Source organism: Exophiala aquamarina (assembly GCF_000709125.1).
Source record: "Exophiala aquamarina CBS 119918 chromosome Unknown aczIA-supercont1.6, whole genome shotgun sequence".
Classification (NCBI taxonomy): domain Eukaryota; kingdom Fungi; phylum Ascomycota; class Eurotiomycetes; order Chaetothyriales; family Herpotrichiellaceae; genus Exophiala; species Exophiala aquamarina.
In genome coordinates, this window is record NW_013550582.1 from 468,693 (window position 1) to 486,024 (window position 17,332).

The following is a 17,332-nucleotide window of genomic DNA, read 5'->3' on the forward strand; positions in this document are numbered from 1 at the left end:
CATTCGAGGGAACAGATGGCCAAAAAGGCTTGGACTTGACATTGGCTGGCCGCGATATGATCCAAGTCAAAACATCCAATGGCAAAGGGAAGATGGAGTTCAGACCAAGAAGCAAACAGCGAGCAAGAAGCAATGCCTCAAGCCGGACAACGAGGTGGCCTGAGATGGCACCGAGGACAGGTAACTTTGGTAGAGGACTTCTCTTGATACCGTTTCCTTCTGTAGACTTCATGTTGTTGTTAGTCATGATATTTGATTAAGAACATGGATCTTCCAGTTGATCAATTGGATCAAGGGTGGCAGATCTTGATGAATATGAATCAGGTTTGTTGTAGTAGTTGGGTTCTGGGCAATTAATTTGCTTAATTCATAGTCCTTGTACTGCGACGCGCCCGCCAGTTTGCACCAGCTCGCGTCCGTGGCTCATCACCCACTTGTACTGCATCATCCACCATCCCAGCCATCTCATTCTGGCAACGTTGGGCTTCACTGGCGGCCAACTCTGCGACCCAGAAATGGCTGAATGCCTCTCTCATGAAATGTATGATCTTGCCATCTCTCCTCCTCTTCAGGTCCACCTCTCCATCTCTGCGTGTCCTTCTGTGTAGCGTTCTGCTTTCCCTCTAGTGCGCCTCGCGTTCTCGGATCGCACGATCAACCGACGAACTACGCGTAACTTGACTCGATTTCCGCCCAACCCTCCAACGCGTCCACAAGCCAGCTGCTTCGACACCAATTCTGTCCCGCTGGCTCTGGCCGGCGAGAGATTCTCCAATGGCTCCTTGGCTGCGCTTAGCAGCTCTCCCTCCGTCGCTGCTGTGTTTAATTGCCAACGCCCTTGTCCCCTCCGCCGGGTCGTCCCAGCCGTGGCCATACAACCTGCCACCCGACGCCAAATACTACCCAGAGGACGAGAGGTTACTCAAACGTGAAACCGACATCCAGCAACGACTACTACAATGTCCCATTCAGGGCGTAAGAAAGATGAGCGGCGATCCTGGCGAGAAATTTTACCTTGACTATTGGCATTTCGAGTCGGAAGGCTACGAAGAGCAAAAGGAAACAGACGGAGAACGGGGAAGCTCTGATATACTTCCCATCTGGGCAAATGCTACATCCTTGTCGTTGTGGACGTCGTTTGATTCACCTGCCAGAGTCCATGACACACCCACGGACCACCAGAGACCAAGACTGCTCGCTCGGGTCCCCGGCTTGCATTTCTTCGATCAGCGTGACTTCAAGTGCCCCTCTGATACCTCGGCCTGTACTTCGATCAACCGGCCAAACAGCTGCTGTGGGACGGGGTCCACGTGTATAATCGTGCAAGACACCGGGCTAGGCGATGTCGGCTGCTGCCCGAACGGCCAGACCTGTGCAGGATCCCTTGGCTCCTGCGCGGAAGGCTATACCGACTGTCCCAATAACCCGGGCGGAGGCTGCTGCATTCCGGGGTACGCGTGCTTCGAAGTCGGATGTGTGCAGACGAATACAGCCACGCAGATTCCTGCTCCAGGACCCTCAACTACCACCGTCACGAGTTACACGACGATAACCCCGTCTGCTCCGACAACCTCAACAAGCAGGACCACGACCTCGAGCAGCTCTTCGTCCAGCACAAGCACTACGCTCCCGCCAGCGATCGTAACTGTAACGCGAACCGTCACAGTGACAAGCTCCACGCCCAGCTCCCTCACCTGCTCGACAGGCTACCGATCGTGCCCGGCCTCCCTGGGCGGCGGCTGCTGTCCCACCGACCGAGAATGCGGCTCCGCGAACTGTCCCGCTACGACGACCACTGGCTCAGCAGAGCCCCCGGTGCGCCCGACACCCGAAACGACCACGACCGAAACGACCACGACCGTCCCAGGCTCCGGATCCACCAGCACGATCGGCTGCCCAACAGGCTTCTACGCCTGCTCAGCATACTACCAAGGCGGGTGCTGCCAGATCGGACGGGACTGTGGCTCGACGTCGTGCCCCGCGAGCGCGAGCACCACGCTCGTCAACTCCAACGGCATCACCATCGTCGCGCCGACCGGCAGCGGCATCACCGCCCCAGCATCCCTCCTCACCGGCTCCTGCGCTCGGGGCTGGGCCACCTGTGCCCCCAGCGTGGGTGGCGGCTGCTGTCCTTCCGGCTATGCCTGCGAGACCGCCACCTGTGCCGCTGCCAGTGGTGGGAGCGATGTTGGAAAGCTCGCACCTGAGAGTGGTGCGGTTAGAGCGTTCATTGGCGGGGGTGGTGCTGGGATGGCTGCTGTGGTAGTTCTGATGAATTCCCTGGTGGGGATCCTCGGCGTTGTGTTATAATTCCATCTCCATGGTCGTGGTGTGTCTCGGTTCCTTTGGTCATTGCATATTCCAGGCTTGGTTTATCCGCTCAGCCCCCCCCTTTTCTTTTCGATTGATGAAATTTCCCTCCAAGTGGCATACTTGTTTTCTCGTCTGTCGCCTGGGAGATCCGAGGGCGGGAGGGGTTGCGGTCGTCATGAATTGAACACTAATTCCATTGCATGGCATTTGCCACTGCGACGGGTCTGTTGGATATGGACGCGGATAAGGTCCCATCTAGTCGGGATACAACTCAGTTCCAGGCCTGCGTTGGGCCGGAGCACACTCACGCTTCTTGCATGGATTGCTGTGTACATAGATAAGATACCCGAGGCATTCGAGGTTATTGGTAGCGGCTGACTGTGTTTTTTTGTTCGTTCTTACGACGTTACGCACACTAAATATATATCGTCACAGGTTCCGTCTCCAAAGCTGTGCTTCTTTCTTCGCAGCCTTCGTGTTCTACGCGACATGGCACTCGTGCCTTGGTACCTACTAGATAGGTATCTGATGCATAAATGCACGTGACGTATATGTCCTCCGTACCTGAGATCGTTCCCACGCGCGTCACCGTCATACGTTGGCCGGCATGGTTGTGCCGATGACATCATATGACGACGGAGGTGTGAGTCTGAAACTGCAATGTACTGAAATGTACGGGGAACACTATCATATTCAAAAATGCTTGGTTGCCATTGTTACCTAATACACACGCCGAAACTATCAGGAACAAGTCCTTGATCTGTAGCCGTTGCTGTTATCATAGCGATCAAAATCACATCATCTTGATTCGTTCTCACACGGCAGAGGGTGATTAGTGAATCATCTCCAACAATAACGTCAACTAGTTATCAGTCGGGGAGGTCAACATGGCTGAAGCGGTAGCAGCGCTATACGCCGTCGAGACGGCTGTCGAAGGTGCTGCCGTCGGAGCAGTTGCACTGGCACAATCAACTGCGCCGCTGCATTTGAGTTTCCGCAAGATCCAGTCTCCAACACAGGGACGAGGACTTGCTAGATCGGGCCACACGGTCAATGTTGTCAGGGGTAAGGTATATCTCATAGGGGGTGATGGTCAAAATGGTGAAGATGGAACGATAGCCACATTGACCTTGCCGGTCGCGTCGTCCACGGGGGGAGAAGGGACTTTGGAACCGCAGGACTTCCAGATCGTGAGTCCGGAGTTCAAGAGTTTGGAGCGTCCGCTAGCTCGGCAAACGCTGTCTGGAGCAGATGGCTCTCGAGGAGGAGACTTCAACAGAATAGGGCATTCCTCGACTGCGATTGACGACAAGCTATTCGTAGTCGGCGGTGGGAGCTCCTCTGGCGGGTCTGCCCATTCGCTCGACAAATTCGTTGTTTTCGACACCTTGACCAGCAGCTACAGCATTCTGGAGGCTGATATATCGAGTTGTGTCGATGGAATACCTCCACCGCGAACAAATCACTCCGCAACTGCCTCGCCATTTCCAACACCGAGTTCATTACCAGACGGTCCCACGGTCGACGCCCACGGAACAGTCTTCATCCACGGCGGACGTTGCACTGATGTGGACACCAGTCATTTTAAAACGCTGCGAGATACGTGGGCCTTCGATATTGGCACGCGGGTTTGGGCGAAACTCCCAGATATCCCAGACCCTTGTCCATTGGAAATCGCTGGTGAAGGCCGGATCGTCAACGTCAATAATAGACTCTGGAGACTCGGGGATGGGTTTGGGAGAGTCATGTATATTGACCTCAATGGAAGTCATTCCTCTGGTGCTGGATCACAGATAAGCATCGCTCTCAAGACTGGTGTCAAGTGGGAGGTGGTCAACTTTGGGACGGAAGCCACGGATGGTGCCTCTCAAGGCAAGATGTCCTCCGAACCCGCCACCACCTCGAGTCAGCCGGTCTCACTGCCCCTACCTAGAGTTTCCAGTGGGGTTGTCCCCATCACAACAGGATCGGGTCGAGAACACCTAATTTACTTCATGGGCCGAGACAGTGTGATCGGACCTCTTGACGACTTCTGGTCCTTCCAGATTGATGCTGACAAGAACACTGCTGCAAGTGTCAAGGACAAGATTAGAGATGCAGTTGCCGCTAACTCAACTAGCTCTTGGAAGTCTGGGAGGCACACCTGGGCAAAGTGCGAACAGAAGAAGGAGGAAAAGCAGGAGAGCAGAGATGCGGTTGCTATGTGGCCACCAGGGCTGTATGACTTTGGGAGCGATGTCTGGTCAGATCAGGGCAGGGACGTCTTCTTGATCTGGGGAGGAAAGAATCGCGGTCACGAAGGCAGTCAGGAGGAAGTGGTTGATGGAGGGTGGGTGGTAACGGTCAAATGAGATGGAATCAGCATCTCTCCGGGGCTGAGGCGCTCGCGTAGTACAGTTGAGAGCCCAATGTCTCTCATCATCTGACTGCGGGTATCTCTCGTTCTCAGAGATCTGAAATAGCGAGATCGAATTCTCATGGCGAATCACTGCGCCCAGCATGTCGAGGGATTTGGCAGCGGACTGCAAGAAGTCCATTTGAACTGATGTCGTCCCATATCCGAAATCTGACTACGCCTTAAACGGTTAGATTGATGATCATTGGACCCACCCCCGATAAGAGCTTCGCATCTTTTTCGAGTAATTGTCGATGGAGTACCACATCTCCCACTCACATCATGCTGGTGACATCGGTGTAGCCTTTCGTCGGTAAGGAGGTGTTAGGACTAAAAGCCAGACGGATCGATGGGCCAAAAAGCCAATCCTGCAAAAGCTCACCAAGTCTACGGGTTTGTCCGCACGCAACAAGCTTGACTGGCAAGGTAACATCTGATGCTTCCCCCGCTTTTTTGGTAAGGTGGTATTGTTCCTACGCTTTGGGAGAATGGTGTTGGGTGCAACGGCATCTATCGAGATATACAATGATCGAAGTACCGCTCAAGATAGAGAGGCTTCCTCGTTCTCTGTGCGGTCGTAGAAGTCCAACATCATGTGGACTTCTCACCTTCTTGCTGGTGTTGTGGCCGCCAGCCTCGTGCCGACCTTGAGTGTAGCTGCTTCCAGCTCGACTAATATACTGACCGCAGCTGGTGATCAAGCAGTCATTCCAGGCTGGTACATGCAATCCAGCCAAAATGCGAACGGTAACTATAGCAATCTGTCCCTCGGTGGGGTGAACATTTCGTCTTGGTATCGAGTTGAAGCTCGAGGGTCCGTCTTTGCAGGCCTGCTGAATAACAATGTCTACAACGACTCATTCCTCTTTTTCTCGGATAACCTCGATACCGCTGTCGATTATTCAGAGTTTCAAGTACCCTGGCTTTTTCGAGAAGAGTTCTCGCTCAGTCCTCAAGCTGGCCAGCATTACTTCCTACAGACAAACGGTATCACTTCTCGTGCTGATATCTATCTCAATGGTGTACAGATAGCCTCCAACGAGACACAGGTGGGCGCTTACGGTGGTAAGAGATATGAGATCACGGAAGCAATTTCAGCAGGAAACAATGCGATCCTCATTGTCGCCTATCCTACCAACTATCTCCGTGACTTTGCAATGGGTTACGTTGACTGGAATCCTTACCCGCCTGACAACGGGACAGGCGTCTGGCGGTATGTGGAATTGGCCCAATCCGATCAAGTTTCATTGTCAACTCCCAGAATTAAAACAGACTTCGAGTACACATGGAAGCAATCCGTTCTCGTGACTGTCCGAGCCGACGTTTCAAACAATGGTAATCAACCAGTCAATGCTACAATCACGGCAACGATTAATGACCCTGACGGATCTGGAGCCTTGACAATTGCTCAGACTGTCAGCCTATTGCCAGGACAAGTCAAGACAGTCTCGATAAGTTCCGATCTGCCTAACCCTCAGATCTGGTGGCCGGCTTCATGGGGTTCTCAACCTTTGTACAGCGTGTCGGTCAATGCAGCTATATCTGGCAATGTTTCGGATGTTTCCGGTCCCCGCAAGTTTGGAATTCGTCATGTCTCTTCATATGTCAGTTCTCATAATGACACTGCATTCATTGTCAACGGCCACCCGTTCCTCGTTATGGGTGCAGGATACACCTCTGATGTCTTCTACCGGTTCGATCCCAATCGGACTCGAGCCCAATTCGAACGTGTACTTGACATGGGTTTAAACACCGTACGCCTTGAGGGTAAACAAGAACACCCTGAGATGTACGCGATAGCTGATGAATTGGGCTTGATGATCATGGCTGGCTGGGAATGCTGCGACAAGTGGGAAGGGTGGGACTACAATGACGAAGCAGATGGTGTACTATGGGGTGATGCGGATTATTCCACCGCAAATACCTCGATGCTTCACGAAGCAGCAATGATGCAAACGCACCCTTCCATGCTCGCATTCCTTGTCGGATCGGATTTTTGGCCAGATGATAGGGCGGTCAAGATATATGTGGACGCGCTGGGCAAGCTTGACTGGCCGAACCCGATCATCGCATCTGCCGCTAAGCGTGGCTACCCCGAGATTCTTGGTCCCTCGGGGATGAAAATGGATGGTCCCTACGACTGGGTCCCACCAAACTACTGGTACGGCGACGACCTTGGAGCAGCCTTTGGATTCGGTTCCGAACTTGGAGCTGGCGTTGGGACACCTGAGATGGTTAGTCTTAAGAAATTCCTCTCCGAGCAGGATCTGGAGGACCTGTGGACGGCTCCAGACATGGGTCTTTACCACATGTCAACGAGCCAGTCGAGCTTCTACGACCGGTCAATATACAATGGCGGGCTGTACAACCGATACGGCGACCCCACAAGCCTCGAAGACTATGTCCTAAAGGCGCAACTCTCAGACTACGAAGCCACAAGAGCTCAATTCGAAGCATATGTCGCCTACAAGGGTAACACTCGGCCAAGCACAGGCCTCATATACTGGATGCTGCAGGGCGCCTGGCCCAACCTTCACTGGCAGCTGTTCGACTATTACGAGCAGCCGATGGGTAGCTACTACGGCGTGAAAGTTGCGACCCGCCCTGAGCACGTCGTCTACGACTACGGACACGGCACCGTCTGGGTGACCAGCAACTCGCTCAACTCCAGCGGGACAAGGACCGTCACTATCGACCTGATCAGCCTTAACGGCACCAACATCACAACAGACTCCACCACTCTAGGCGAAGCCGTGCCTAACGGAAGCACTGAGGTCTCCGAAATTGGCGGACTTGACTCCTTAGAAGACGTCGCCCTGCTGAAACTCACATTGCTGGACGCCGACAACAGCACGCTGAGCCGCAACGTCTACTGGCTCCCAACACAGAACGACGTGATGAACTGGACGAACTCAAGCTGGTACCACACGCCAGTAGTCGAGTACGCGAACCTCACCGGCCTCTTCGCGATGGACAGCGCGAATGTCACCACCACGGCGAGCAGTCCAGGGAGTTCGAATAGCTCGTCGACCGCTGGCAGTGGCACGACCGGCACGGCGGTTACGCTGGAGAACACATCTGACGTTCCAGCCGTGTTCATCCGGCTAGTCCTGGTCTAAAACGACGCCGAGGTCGAGACCGCGTATTGGGATGATAACTACGTCACGCTGTGGCCCCATGAGAAGCTCGAGCTCGGGGTCAACTGGGCAGACGCCGGCAACGGTGCAAGCGTCAGTGTGCTCTGGAGCGGCGTCAATGTTGCCCAGGGCATCTTGCAGCTGCAGCTGCAGCTGCATTGATGGAAGAAAATGTCCGGCCCTTTGCCCTACGGATCCCTTCGTTTTGGGGCCTGGTCCCATACATAAACTGAATAGCACTCACTGCACATACAGCACATCCGCGCAACGCAACGCAAGGCTACTTAATGATAGGACGGTCGGACCTCGGTCCGACGATCGACTACGAGATCGCGTCTGTATTTTCTTTCTTGAGATGTGTATAAATTATATACGTCTCCCTCTCTTGCTTCTTATTCCTACTACAGATCTAGTGCGAGCTATAGGAAAGAAGGCATGGTATGGTTAAGGCCTAAGGGGGGGCCATTGGACGAAAGAGAAATGTTCAGCACGTCAGATTCCTGTTCCATTTTGGATGTCATTTTCACATTTGACTCGTGTCACGGCCCACGGGCACTCGTGCTGACCAAACCCTGTCTAATCGCTTTGGAAAGCATGGTCGCCGTTGGTGGTGAGTTCCATACCCCTCCGGTTTCGAGGCCTTGTGGGTGCTTGCCCTACTCAGAGGTGCTGACCAACTAACTCTTTTGTAGCCTTTCAATAAGTACCCGCTTTCAACCCTTTCAGTGAGCCAAGACTAAGTGCCAGTCCTTGTGATCTTGATCTGATCCTGATGAACCCGATGACAGAGTTATCAGGCGTTTTTTCTATACTTAGATTTGCCAAAGCATCCTCGCCTAGAAAATTGGGTTAGTTCCCTATGCCACAGTCGAATGTTTACTACGGATGTGACTCACCAAAAACACTCCTAGCGTAGAGGTTGGCGCTTAGGAACTGACAGTCACCTTTGAGTCCCGCGTCAGGTGTAAGACAAGTCATGTTAGTGCTTTTCATCAACTGATCCAAGAACTCCCTTAGCGTCTTTGTTGTGCTCTTACTGTTGATGTTGACTTTATTTTCCCATTCGAACTCTGTCCACATAGTACGGAATGCAGACTCTGAGCAGGTTGCAGGTTGAATATAATCCATGATATCAGCATGAACGTCATTGAGGATGACTACACGCGTATCGGTGCCGGATGGGGAGTCGTAGACAACATTTCCAAAAATGACTCCAGTGTCAGTACTTGAGACTTTGATGGTGGACTGGACATTGAGGAAGTCGTGTGGGCCGAGATTATGGGTGGTGGGCCGCTCCACGACTTTCAGGTCCCCAAGAGTAGCGAACTCAACCGACAGGTTTTGCAACGTCTCGTTCGTTTGATTGACCAATAGTACATCGAGAATAATATCGAATTGATGAACTTTGACGTGGGCTTCTGCATAGACTGGATCCGAGAAACCAGTAAGTTGAACAACTCGGCTGAGTTTAGATGAAAGGTCATCGATTGCTGCGTCGCCGCCTGTGGCTTTTTCCAAATCCAGTCCCATCTCATCTGCACCATCCCCGGCATTTTTCTTCGTTAGCTGTCGTATCGAAAAGGTGTCTTCCACTTGGACCGCAGTCTTCGCTTTCTCCACTGCCTCTTTCGCGGCACGCTTTTTCTCCTCGGCTTGTACCATGGCTCGGAAAGCCTTGCGGGTATCATCCAAGAAAGATGTCTCCAGCTCCTTCCGTTCAGTAAACTCTGCAAGAGCACGCACACAAGACATGATACGATCGACAGAATCTTCGTCAATGGGTGCCTTGACAAATTGCGACTGACCAACACGGATAATAGAGATCATGATGAGCATTGCTTCTGCTCGGAGAGCATTGGTGCGAGCTTGATCAGAGGATATTTCTGAGTGCCTCATGACAAGCTTTGTGAGTGTTGAAGATAGGACAGTGCTTAGGTAATAATCGCCATCCAGGACGAGTTGTCGCAACGGAGGCTTTTGGGCCGCTTTTACTGCTTCTAGCCGGGCCTTAGCAGCGGAGTCGCTCGTCATCGCCGTTTCGGTGGCATAGGTTCCATCGGCAAGCACCTTTGTCGAAGCACTGGAAGTTGGTTTGGTCGAGTGTCCATTGACTTGTTCCTTGGATTCCGCATCCTCATTCGCCTGTTCGTCAAGCAGTCTTTGCTCGGAGGCAAGGATGGGGATTTCTCCAAGGCTAGCTCGAATTCGTTTCCAGGCTTCTTTGATGTCGTTCTCCTGCAAAGAGTATTCACCGATCACCCACAACGAACCTCGGTACACCTTTCCTGCGCGCACCTCTCCAAGGGTCGAGACCAGTCTTTCCACAATTGAAGACCTAAGTTTAGGGAATTTCTCAACTACTTCCTTCACAAATGAAATGACATCGACGGCTGAGCTGTTGTTGAAGTCTGCGATGAAATCCATCAAAACGTCCACAACGCTGGCAGCTATCTCCGAAAATTTGATGGCACACTGATGGATAGATTGGATCAGGAGCTGTCGATATTCCGAATTCTTTTCGTACTGTTCCACCACTGTTTTGCTGAGTTCTTTCTTCAGCAGCATCACGATTTCCTGCACGTTCTTGCTAGATACCATTTCCAGCGCAATGGACAAGGCCTTGCGCCGGACGTCGAGATCTGGGCTGGAAAGTACGCGGAGGACTTCCATCGTGAGATCATCCAGCACACCTTGGTTCCGCCGCCTCAACTGGTCGACGCGGTCAAGAACGATCAGTTTCACATTATTGTCTGCTTCTTTGATACTCAACTCAATCAGCTTTCCCGCAGCGGCTTTGACGGCGACTGGATTGCTAGTGAGAGCTGTGAGAGATGTAGCGGCTTCATAGACGACAGTACTTGTGTTTGCTTCCAGCAGATCGAAAATAAGTCGTAGATACCGAGCCTTGTTTTGCTGGTTCTGCACTGCGTCTTTCCGGATGAACTCCAACTCAACCAATTGCAACAGCTCGTCGGCATTTGGCACTCCATCGAGGACTCCTGTCAAATATTCAAGCGCCTTTTCATGGCTAATAGTCATCAGCGCTCCAAATGCATTCCGCTTGCATGTAGTGTCGCTTTCCGCACCGAGGAAAGCAAAGAGCATTTCCGGGGCATCGGGAATGAGATGTTGGGCATGCTGGTAGACTGAAGCCAGCGCCCAAACAGCATTCTTTCTGACATAGGCGTGTCTGTGGTCAAGACAGGTCTGAGCAGCTGAGAGCAGGGGCTCAATCAATTCAGGTTCTCGGAGTTTGGAGAGGAAACGAAGAGTGTTTCCCCGGACGAATTCGTTGGGATGCTGGAGATCGTTCCGGATGCCGTTACTTAAATATGTGTCAGTATGACCACTCGACCACTCGACGACCCACAACCAGTAACTCTTACCAGACTAGGATCATCTCTTGCTTCAACTTTCCATTGGCGTCCAATTTCGGACAAATTTCGTAGTAGAAGTACAGGAGTTTCTTGAGAGGTTTGCTCTTCGAGGGCATGACGAATCGGATAATATGCATGAGAAGATTTGGCATGGGGTCACCGCTGAGCATGATTGTCAGAATACGGCGCATGGTGTCGACCTTTGTCTCATCTGTGCCCTTCTCGAGTTGGGTCTTGAGATCTTGCTGGCTGGGTTGGTCCGCCGTGTTGTCCAAATGGACCAGACTATAAGAGCTGTCAAGGAAACTCGCCATGGCTAAGGTCTATCTGGTGTGAATGAGGGTATGTAGTTGACGGAGGACAGACGGCGCGGTTGACCAAGGAGGTTGTAACTTGGTAGGACACAGCGGACATTCACCACATCTTTTAAACTCTTGGCTCTCCGAGAACGCCCTGATGGAGGTTGTGTTCGACTTCTATCAAATTGTGGTCTCTAGAAAGAGAATGAAGCCCCGAAGACACGGTGCAGGTATGTATTTACTTTCAGGGCAATGCGGTGCTCGAGTCGGAGAGGTGTCCAAAATCGTGTGAAGCCTTGGCAACTGCGGGCGTCGTGAAAGCGGTCTTGGTCCTCGCCGCTTTTAGGTACACACGTGACGCCCATCGCCCCCTTTCTTGAGCTCTTGAGGCTACATAGCAACCTTTCATTCACCTTCCTTATCCTCCAATCAGGCTATCAGTCTCCACGTTGCCCTCACCTGAGCGACTGCATTGTGTGGTGCACCAATCCCTGCATGTCCGAGGCCGCGATAGCAATGCCAGTATGAAGATGCCTCTTTCTCGCTGAATGTCATGCGAAAACCGATTGCATCGAGACTGAACAGAATTTTGAGGAACTCAGAAATTGCTCAACGAGACGCTAACGAGATGCCCTAGCTACGAGACCTAGCTACGAGACTACTGACAGAAATCCTGAACCGTTCGGGGTGCTAAATAAGCAGGCTACGAAATCTCCTGTTTCGCCGTCAGATGCTTCGTAGACATGTCCCAATCAATCACGAAAGCAGAAAAACCAGCGCTCCAGCCATAATCATTCCAACTTTCGAGATGTCGTGCATCACGTTGTGAGACGCAGCGCCGGTAGCGGTAGCTCCGCTGGCTGAAGCTGAGTTTGTGGATTGTGAGGTCGTCGAGGTTGGAGACGCCATCGTTGTCATGGCGTCGGTGGTTAAAGTATTCGTCTGGGCGCCTGTCGCTGACAAGGATGCGACGGCAGAGGAAGAGGCAGAGGAGGACGATGTCACCGACACAGTCGAAGAATTGGTCTGGCCCCCACTGCCCTTTGCCAGTTTCAGGGCGTCGACCACAGAGCAGTTGCGAATGCCGGGTCCGCTAGGCTCTGAAGTTGTGAAGCCGCCCACCACTGTACCATTAATAATACCGTATGGCTGCGTCGCGTTGACATCGCACACCCACCAGCTCTGCACGCCGACGAAGAAGACACTCCCGTCGTCACCGAGGTTGATAGTGTTGCGTTGATAATCACCCGCCAAGGCGCCGCACTCTAACGGGCCTGCATTGTCGGAGATCTCGGTAGCGTTGATGACATAGCAAGGCAAAGCAATATCGGCAACGAGACTCTCGTCCATGAGTTGATTGCTGGTCTCGTTGAAGAAGTACTGATCGCCTGCTGCGCCAAGGGAGTTGCCCGTGCGTTCGGAAAGGATGACCTGGTATGATTGTGCTGCTCCGACGTGTTGTCCAGCGATGAGTTGGCCGCCATGTTGGCCGCCACTGATGACTAGAGGTGTTGCACTGGGTTCTGCGGTCTGTGTCGTAGACTGAGCGATGACGGCGCCCACCAGAGCAAGCGTAAGGGCGAAAGTCTGCATCTTGGTTCTTGTGCGCTGTTTGAAAGGCGGATGAAGGTCTTCGCAAGTACGAGCCCGGATGAGGCTGTGAAATTGATGAAGAAATGCGATGGAGAGGACAGAAATGTCTAAGTTTTTATGTGTACCGCTTGAGCTTATTGTGCGCTTCATGGGGTCCGACCCAAACATTCAGGTAAAGAAATAAATAACTTCTCATAGCAACCATGTCTCAGTGACGCTCGCAACGGGTGGAAGGATAACCTCTAATAACCCTAATCCGGGTTGAGATGCTTAATCGAGCCTAGGTCGACGAGAACTCTGACTGACCTCAGGTTGATTGAGCGGTGCTCAGCCAGTGGCGGGCTGGATGGTAGCATGTCTCCAGATGCGACTCTTCAAAGCACCCTCTACCGTGTTGGTTGCAATGGTGCGACGAGAAAGTTTGATTGGACTGAGTGCATTATGACGATAGCACAGCCTAGTGAGCCTCAGGCCCAAACGTGCACAATGCAGAGAACCGTGCGCCTGGAGTGAGAACACCATTCCCACTCCAGGCTCGCGACGTTCAACGTGTCAACAATCTGATTATACATCCAGAAAGGGCTGGGTGTTTCGTGAAGATATATACATTGGAAAAGCTTGAACTGCTCGCTGCCGTCTTTCGTAGTCTCTTCCTGCAATGATAGGAACATATTAATCGTGATTCCGCCTCTCAACAATCCATGCTACAAAAATGACGGAAGACTCTGAGGTCATCCAGACATGACCTCTTTCTATGGAACACCACGGCTGTCCCGTGGTATCTAGCTCCTTTTACCCATAACCGTATCTAGCACGCCTAGAGTTTCAACGTCGCTCCATCGCGACGTGCCATGATGCACACGTTGAAAGCAAATCTATTCCAGTCTTGAAGTCAAGTCCCGGCGTAAAACCATCAGAGATGAGGTGGGAAAACCAACGGCCAGTCTCTCCGGCCTACCTGGAGAGTCCCAATGCAAAACACCAGTCGAATGCATCAGATAGCACGCTTGCACTATAACTGTAATGATGCCTGGGGCAATGGATCAGCCGCCTCAACATACCAAGACAGGTCACTGTCTTCCTGCATTTCCCATTCCGTAAATCCATTGCCCATAAATCTGAACGGATTGGTACTGTTGTAAACGATCTCGTAATCTTCGGCGCGGATGTCACTGATCAACCGGTGGAAGAGAACAGCACTACCACCAAACAAGGCCGTCACTCTTCCATCTCGTCGACCTCGCTTGTACCACTGTAAGCCCCGCCAGGTTAGTAGAACTCTCTCAAAGCGAAGACAACAGCGATTGTGGAGAAATTAAACACTTACGGAACTGCAACTACCAGTCCACACTAATTTTTTGTGGATCTCGTCGCCATACTTGACAAATGCATCGACTGCGGATGCCTTGGGTACCATGTACTTGATATCTTCGGTTGCCATCTTCTTGATGATCTTGACGAAGTAATCACCGGTCCAATTGAGCGATTCAACAAGTGAGCCGTGGCCGCCCAGGCAGTTAGGCCCCATCATCATGAAGTAGTTTGGGAAGGAGTCGGTCGCAACAGACAGATAAGATTCCGGCTCGTCAGCCCACTTCTTTGCCAGGCTGACTCCGTTCTGACCGACAAGAGAGAATTTTGGACAATGGGAAACGTCGAATCCTGTTGCACACACCACTGTCGAGGGTTATGAGTTCCTGTCATTGTCAAAGGTAGATCAGGAGCCAAAACTTACCAACGTCGCACTCGAATTCCTCACCATCGGCAGTGACAACACCCTTCTCCGTGATCTTGGTGATTGGACTCGAGGTCAAGGCACAATTAGGCTTAAGGAATGATTCCAGATAGCCAGGACCAGGAGTTACTCGACGGCATCCCAACTCCCATTTTGGTATGAGCTGCTCACAAAGCACAGGATCGTGGTTGAGCTTCTCCGCCATCTGCTCTGCGGCAAGTTTCATCACCGCGTCATTCTGCTCGCCCTTGATGAACTATATTTGATGAGTGATTGTGGTTAATTTTGATTGAGGTTCTGGACTTACTAAACGGAAGGCCTTGTTAGTCCGCGCGATGATACCTTTACGGTATTCCTTATGCTGTTCTGGATCTCTGTATCGCTGTTTCTCCTCTTCGGTGTACGCAGGATTCAAGTCATCGGTGTCTCGCCCAAGATGCTTTGAAGGCGGTACTCGATAATAGACCCAAGCAGGGCCTCGGATAAAGTTCTTGACTGTTGTACCCGGTAACTTGGTCATTTGAGGGACAATTTGGATCCCCGACGAGCCGTTGCCAATGACTGCTATTCGTTTGTTGGAATAATCGTAGTTGTGATCCCAGTCAGCAGAATGGGTGACGTGGCCTTTAAATTCAGACAGTCCGGGGATTTTAGGCCACGACGGGTTTCTAGATCACCAGGTCAGACCGCTTTACGACATTGCACACAATTCCATCCAGAGAAAGGCAACAGAAAGTCGACTTAGGAGCACTTACACTAGAACGCCCTGGCCGGAAATTAGGATATCGCAATACTCGTCTCGCTGTTTGCCTTGGTTCTCGACTGTGACCTTCCATTCTCCAGCGGTCTCTTGCCATTGGGCAGCAACCACTTTGGTATCCAGGTAGAGGTCACGATCTAGACTCCATTCCTTGACGGTCTGTTTAATGTAATTTTGGATAGCAGGGCCCTGAGAGAAGCCTTAAAGTCAGCAGTGTCATAGTTTCATTCTTAAGCTAGTGAGGGCTTACCGAGGCGTAAAAGCGATCCCAGTCAGGATTGGGTGCGAATGGAAAGGCCTACCCCGTTAGATAGAACTTCCTTGCGAGGAGCTTGCCAAGCTTACATATATGTGTGAAGGGACGTCGCACTGGACGCCAGGATATGTGTTTACGAGCCATGTTCCTCCAACATCTTTTCTCGCCTCGAAGACCTTGTGTTCAACAATGTCTTGAAGCTCAGGAAATCGATGTTGAAATTTGTGGGCAATGAGAAGTCCTGAGAAACCAGCTCCGATGGTGAAAACGCGGATTTTCCGGGGCGTGTACGCAAAGTCCGGGTTTAGCGGGATTGCATGATGGCTGAAATCGTGCTTTGCTTGATTTCCGTCAACACCCAGGTTAGCTTTTATGGATTTTTGTTGTGATAGCATCTGCGGCAGGTCTTTCGAATGTTGAATGTCAAATGCCGGCACTTCGCCATCAGATACCGGAGGCGTGACCTGGCCTGAGTTGCCCAAAAAGGGAGTCATGGTAGCACGCCGATAACTCGACTCCAAATCGTCGCAAATAAGATGGCGATGCAATTGCGGCTATGCTGGACAGGCCTCCTTGGTGTATGGACTACTCAAGAATCGAACAATATGATATCGCGTATGAGGAGTCGAAAGATGACAAGGGAACAACAGAATGAGATGTAACAGAGTAATTTCAATTGTCTTATGCTTCTCATCAAAGCGTCCGGCAATTTTCATGCATGGAGAATTTCATACCTAAAGCCCTTGGCTTGTTGGGACTTACCTCGATCATCCTATGCTGTCTGCGGACTAGGCTTCCAGTATACTCGATGTCCCGGCAACATACGCACCTGAGCCATGGCTCGATTGCCCACCCACAGGATAATTGCCGAGATGGCGAACATGCCCTTGGTGGACGTTGGAGGGGATGTCTCGAGGGGGAGGAGATTCGGCAGGAGGCTGACTTTCGGCAAAACACTGGCCGTGTTTTCCAAAGTGTCTCGGTATGCCAGATCGAGCGAGCTCCGTTACGGGAGATTTACAGCCGAATGTGCCGGCTTGGCTGAAATCAGCTCCTTGCGGACGCGTAGGTAGGGTACTCTCGTATCAGATCCCGAGAGAGAGAGAGAGAGAGAGAGAGAGAGAGAGAGAGAGAGAGAGGCCGACTTCACAGGCGACTTTGTCAAGTCTAGAACTCCCTCAAGAAGATCGACCTCTTGCATGCATCTATTCCTCGATTGCTCCCCTCCTCCACTCCTCCACTCCTCCCCCCTCCATCAGGCATTGCTGGAGAGTCACAAGGTCCCCAGAGCCTCATCACGTGTCCAGAAAGCACCGTGAAAGATCACCATTACATATCTTGCCAAACCAAGGCTCTGGCCTAGTTGTTAAGGACCGCGATTCAAGGATTGGCATTGAGATTAGCGTAGGCACCCGGGGCTCTCTGTGCTCATGGGCGGAGAGACCCCCTTTCGCGGGAAGTACATTG

At 51.9% G+C, this 17,332-nt stretch overlaps 5 protein-coding genes across 5 annotated transcripts; 3 read left to right on the forward strand and 2 right to left on the reverse strand.

Moving 5' to 3' along the window:
- Window positions 1-774: 774 nt before the first annotated feature.
- A1O9_07565 (uncharacterized protein) lies at window positions 775-2,310 on the forward strand (the record flags this gene model as incomplete). Its single annotated transcript, XM_013403121.1, has 1 exon — window positions 775-2,310. The coding sequence occupies one exon, from the start codon at window positions 775-777 to the stop codon at window positions 2,308-2,310; it is 1,536 nt and encodes a 511-aa protein (XP_013258575.1).
- Window positions 2,311-3,200: 890 nt separating this feature from the next.
- On the forward strand, window positions 3,201-4,664 carry A1O9_07566 (uncharacterized protein; the record flags this gene model as incomplete). The annotated part of the gene is made up of 1 exon (XM_013403122.1): window positions 3,201-4,664. The coding sequence occupies one exon, from the start codon at window positions 3,201-3,203 to the stop codon at window positions 4,662-4,664; it is 1,464 nt and encodes a 487-aa protein (XP_013258576.1).
- A 637-nt stretch (window positions 4,665-5,301) lies between these two features.
- Window positions 5,302-7,827, forward strand: A1O9_07567 (uncharacterized protein; the record flags this gene model as incomplete). Its single annotated transcript, XM_013403123.1, has 1 exon — window positions 5,302-7,827. The coding sequence occupies one exon, from the start codon at window positions 5,302-5,304 to the stop codon at window positions 7,825-7,827; it is 2,526 nt and encodes an 841-aa protein (XP_013258577.1).
- Window positions 7,828-8,541: 714 nt separating this feature from the next.
- On the reverse strand, window positions 8,542-11,536 carry A1O9_07568 (uncharacterized protein; the record flags this gene model as incomplete). Its single annotated transcript, XM_013403124.1, has 3 exons — window positions 8,542-8,681; window positions 8,742-11,170; window positions 11,232-11,536. The coding sequence occupies 3 exons, from the start codon at window positions 11,534-11,536 to the stop codon at window positions 8,542-8,544; spliced, it is 2,874 nt and encodes a 957-aa protein (XP_013258578.1).
- Window positions 11,537-14,126: 2,590 nt separating this feature from the next.
- On the reverse strand, window positions 14,127-16,359 carry A1O9_07569 (uncharacterized protein; the record flags this gene model as incomplete). Its single annotated transcript, XM_013403125.1, has 7 exons — window positions 14,127-14,366; window positions 14,442-14,791; window positions 14,850-15,105; window positions 15,157-15,517; window positions 15,605-15,798; window positions 15,860-15,907; window positions 15,955-16,359. The coding sequence occupies 7 exons, from the start codon at window positions 16,357-16,359 to the stop codon at window positions 14,127-14,129; spliced, it is 1,854 nt and encodes a 617-aa protein (XP_013258579.1).
- Between the last annotated feature and the right edge of the window lie 973 nt (window positions 16,360-17,332).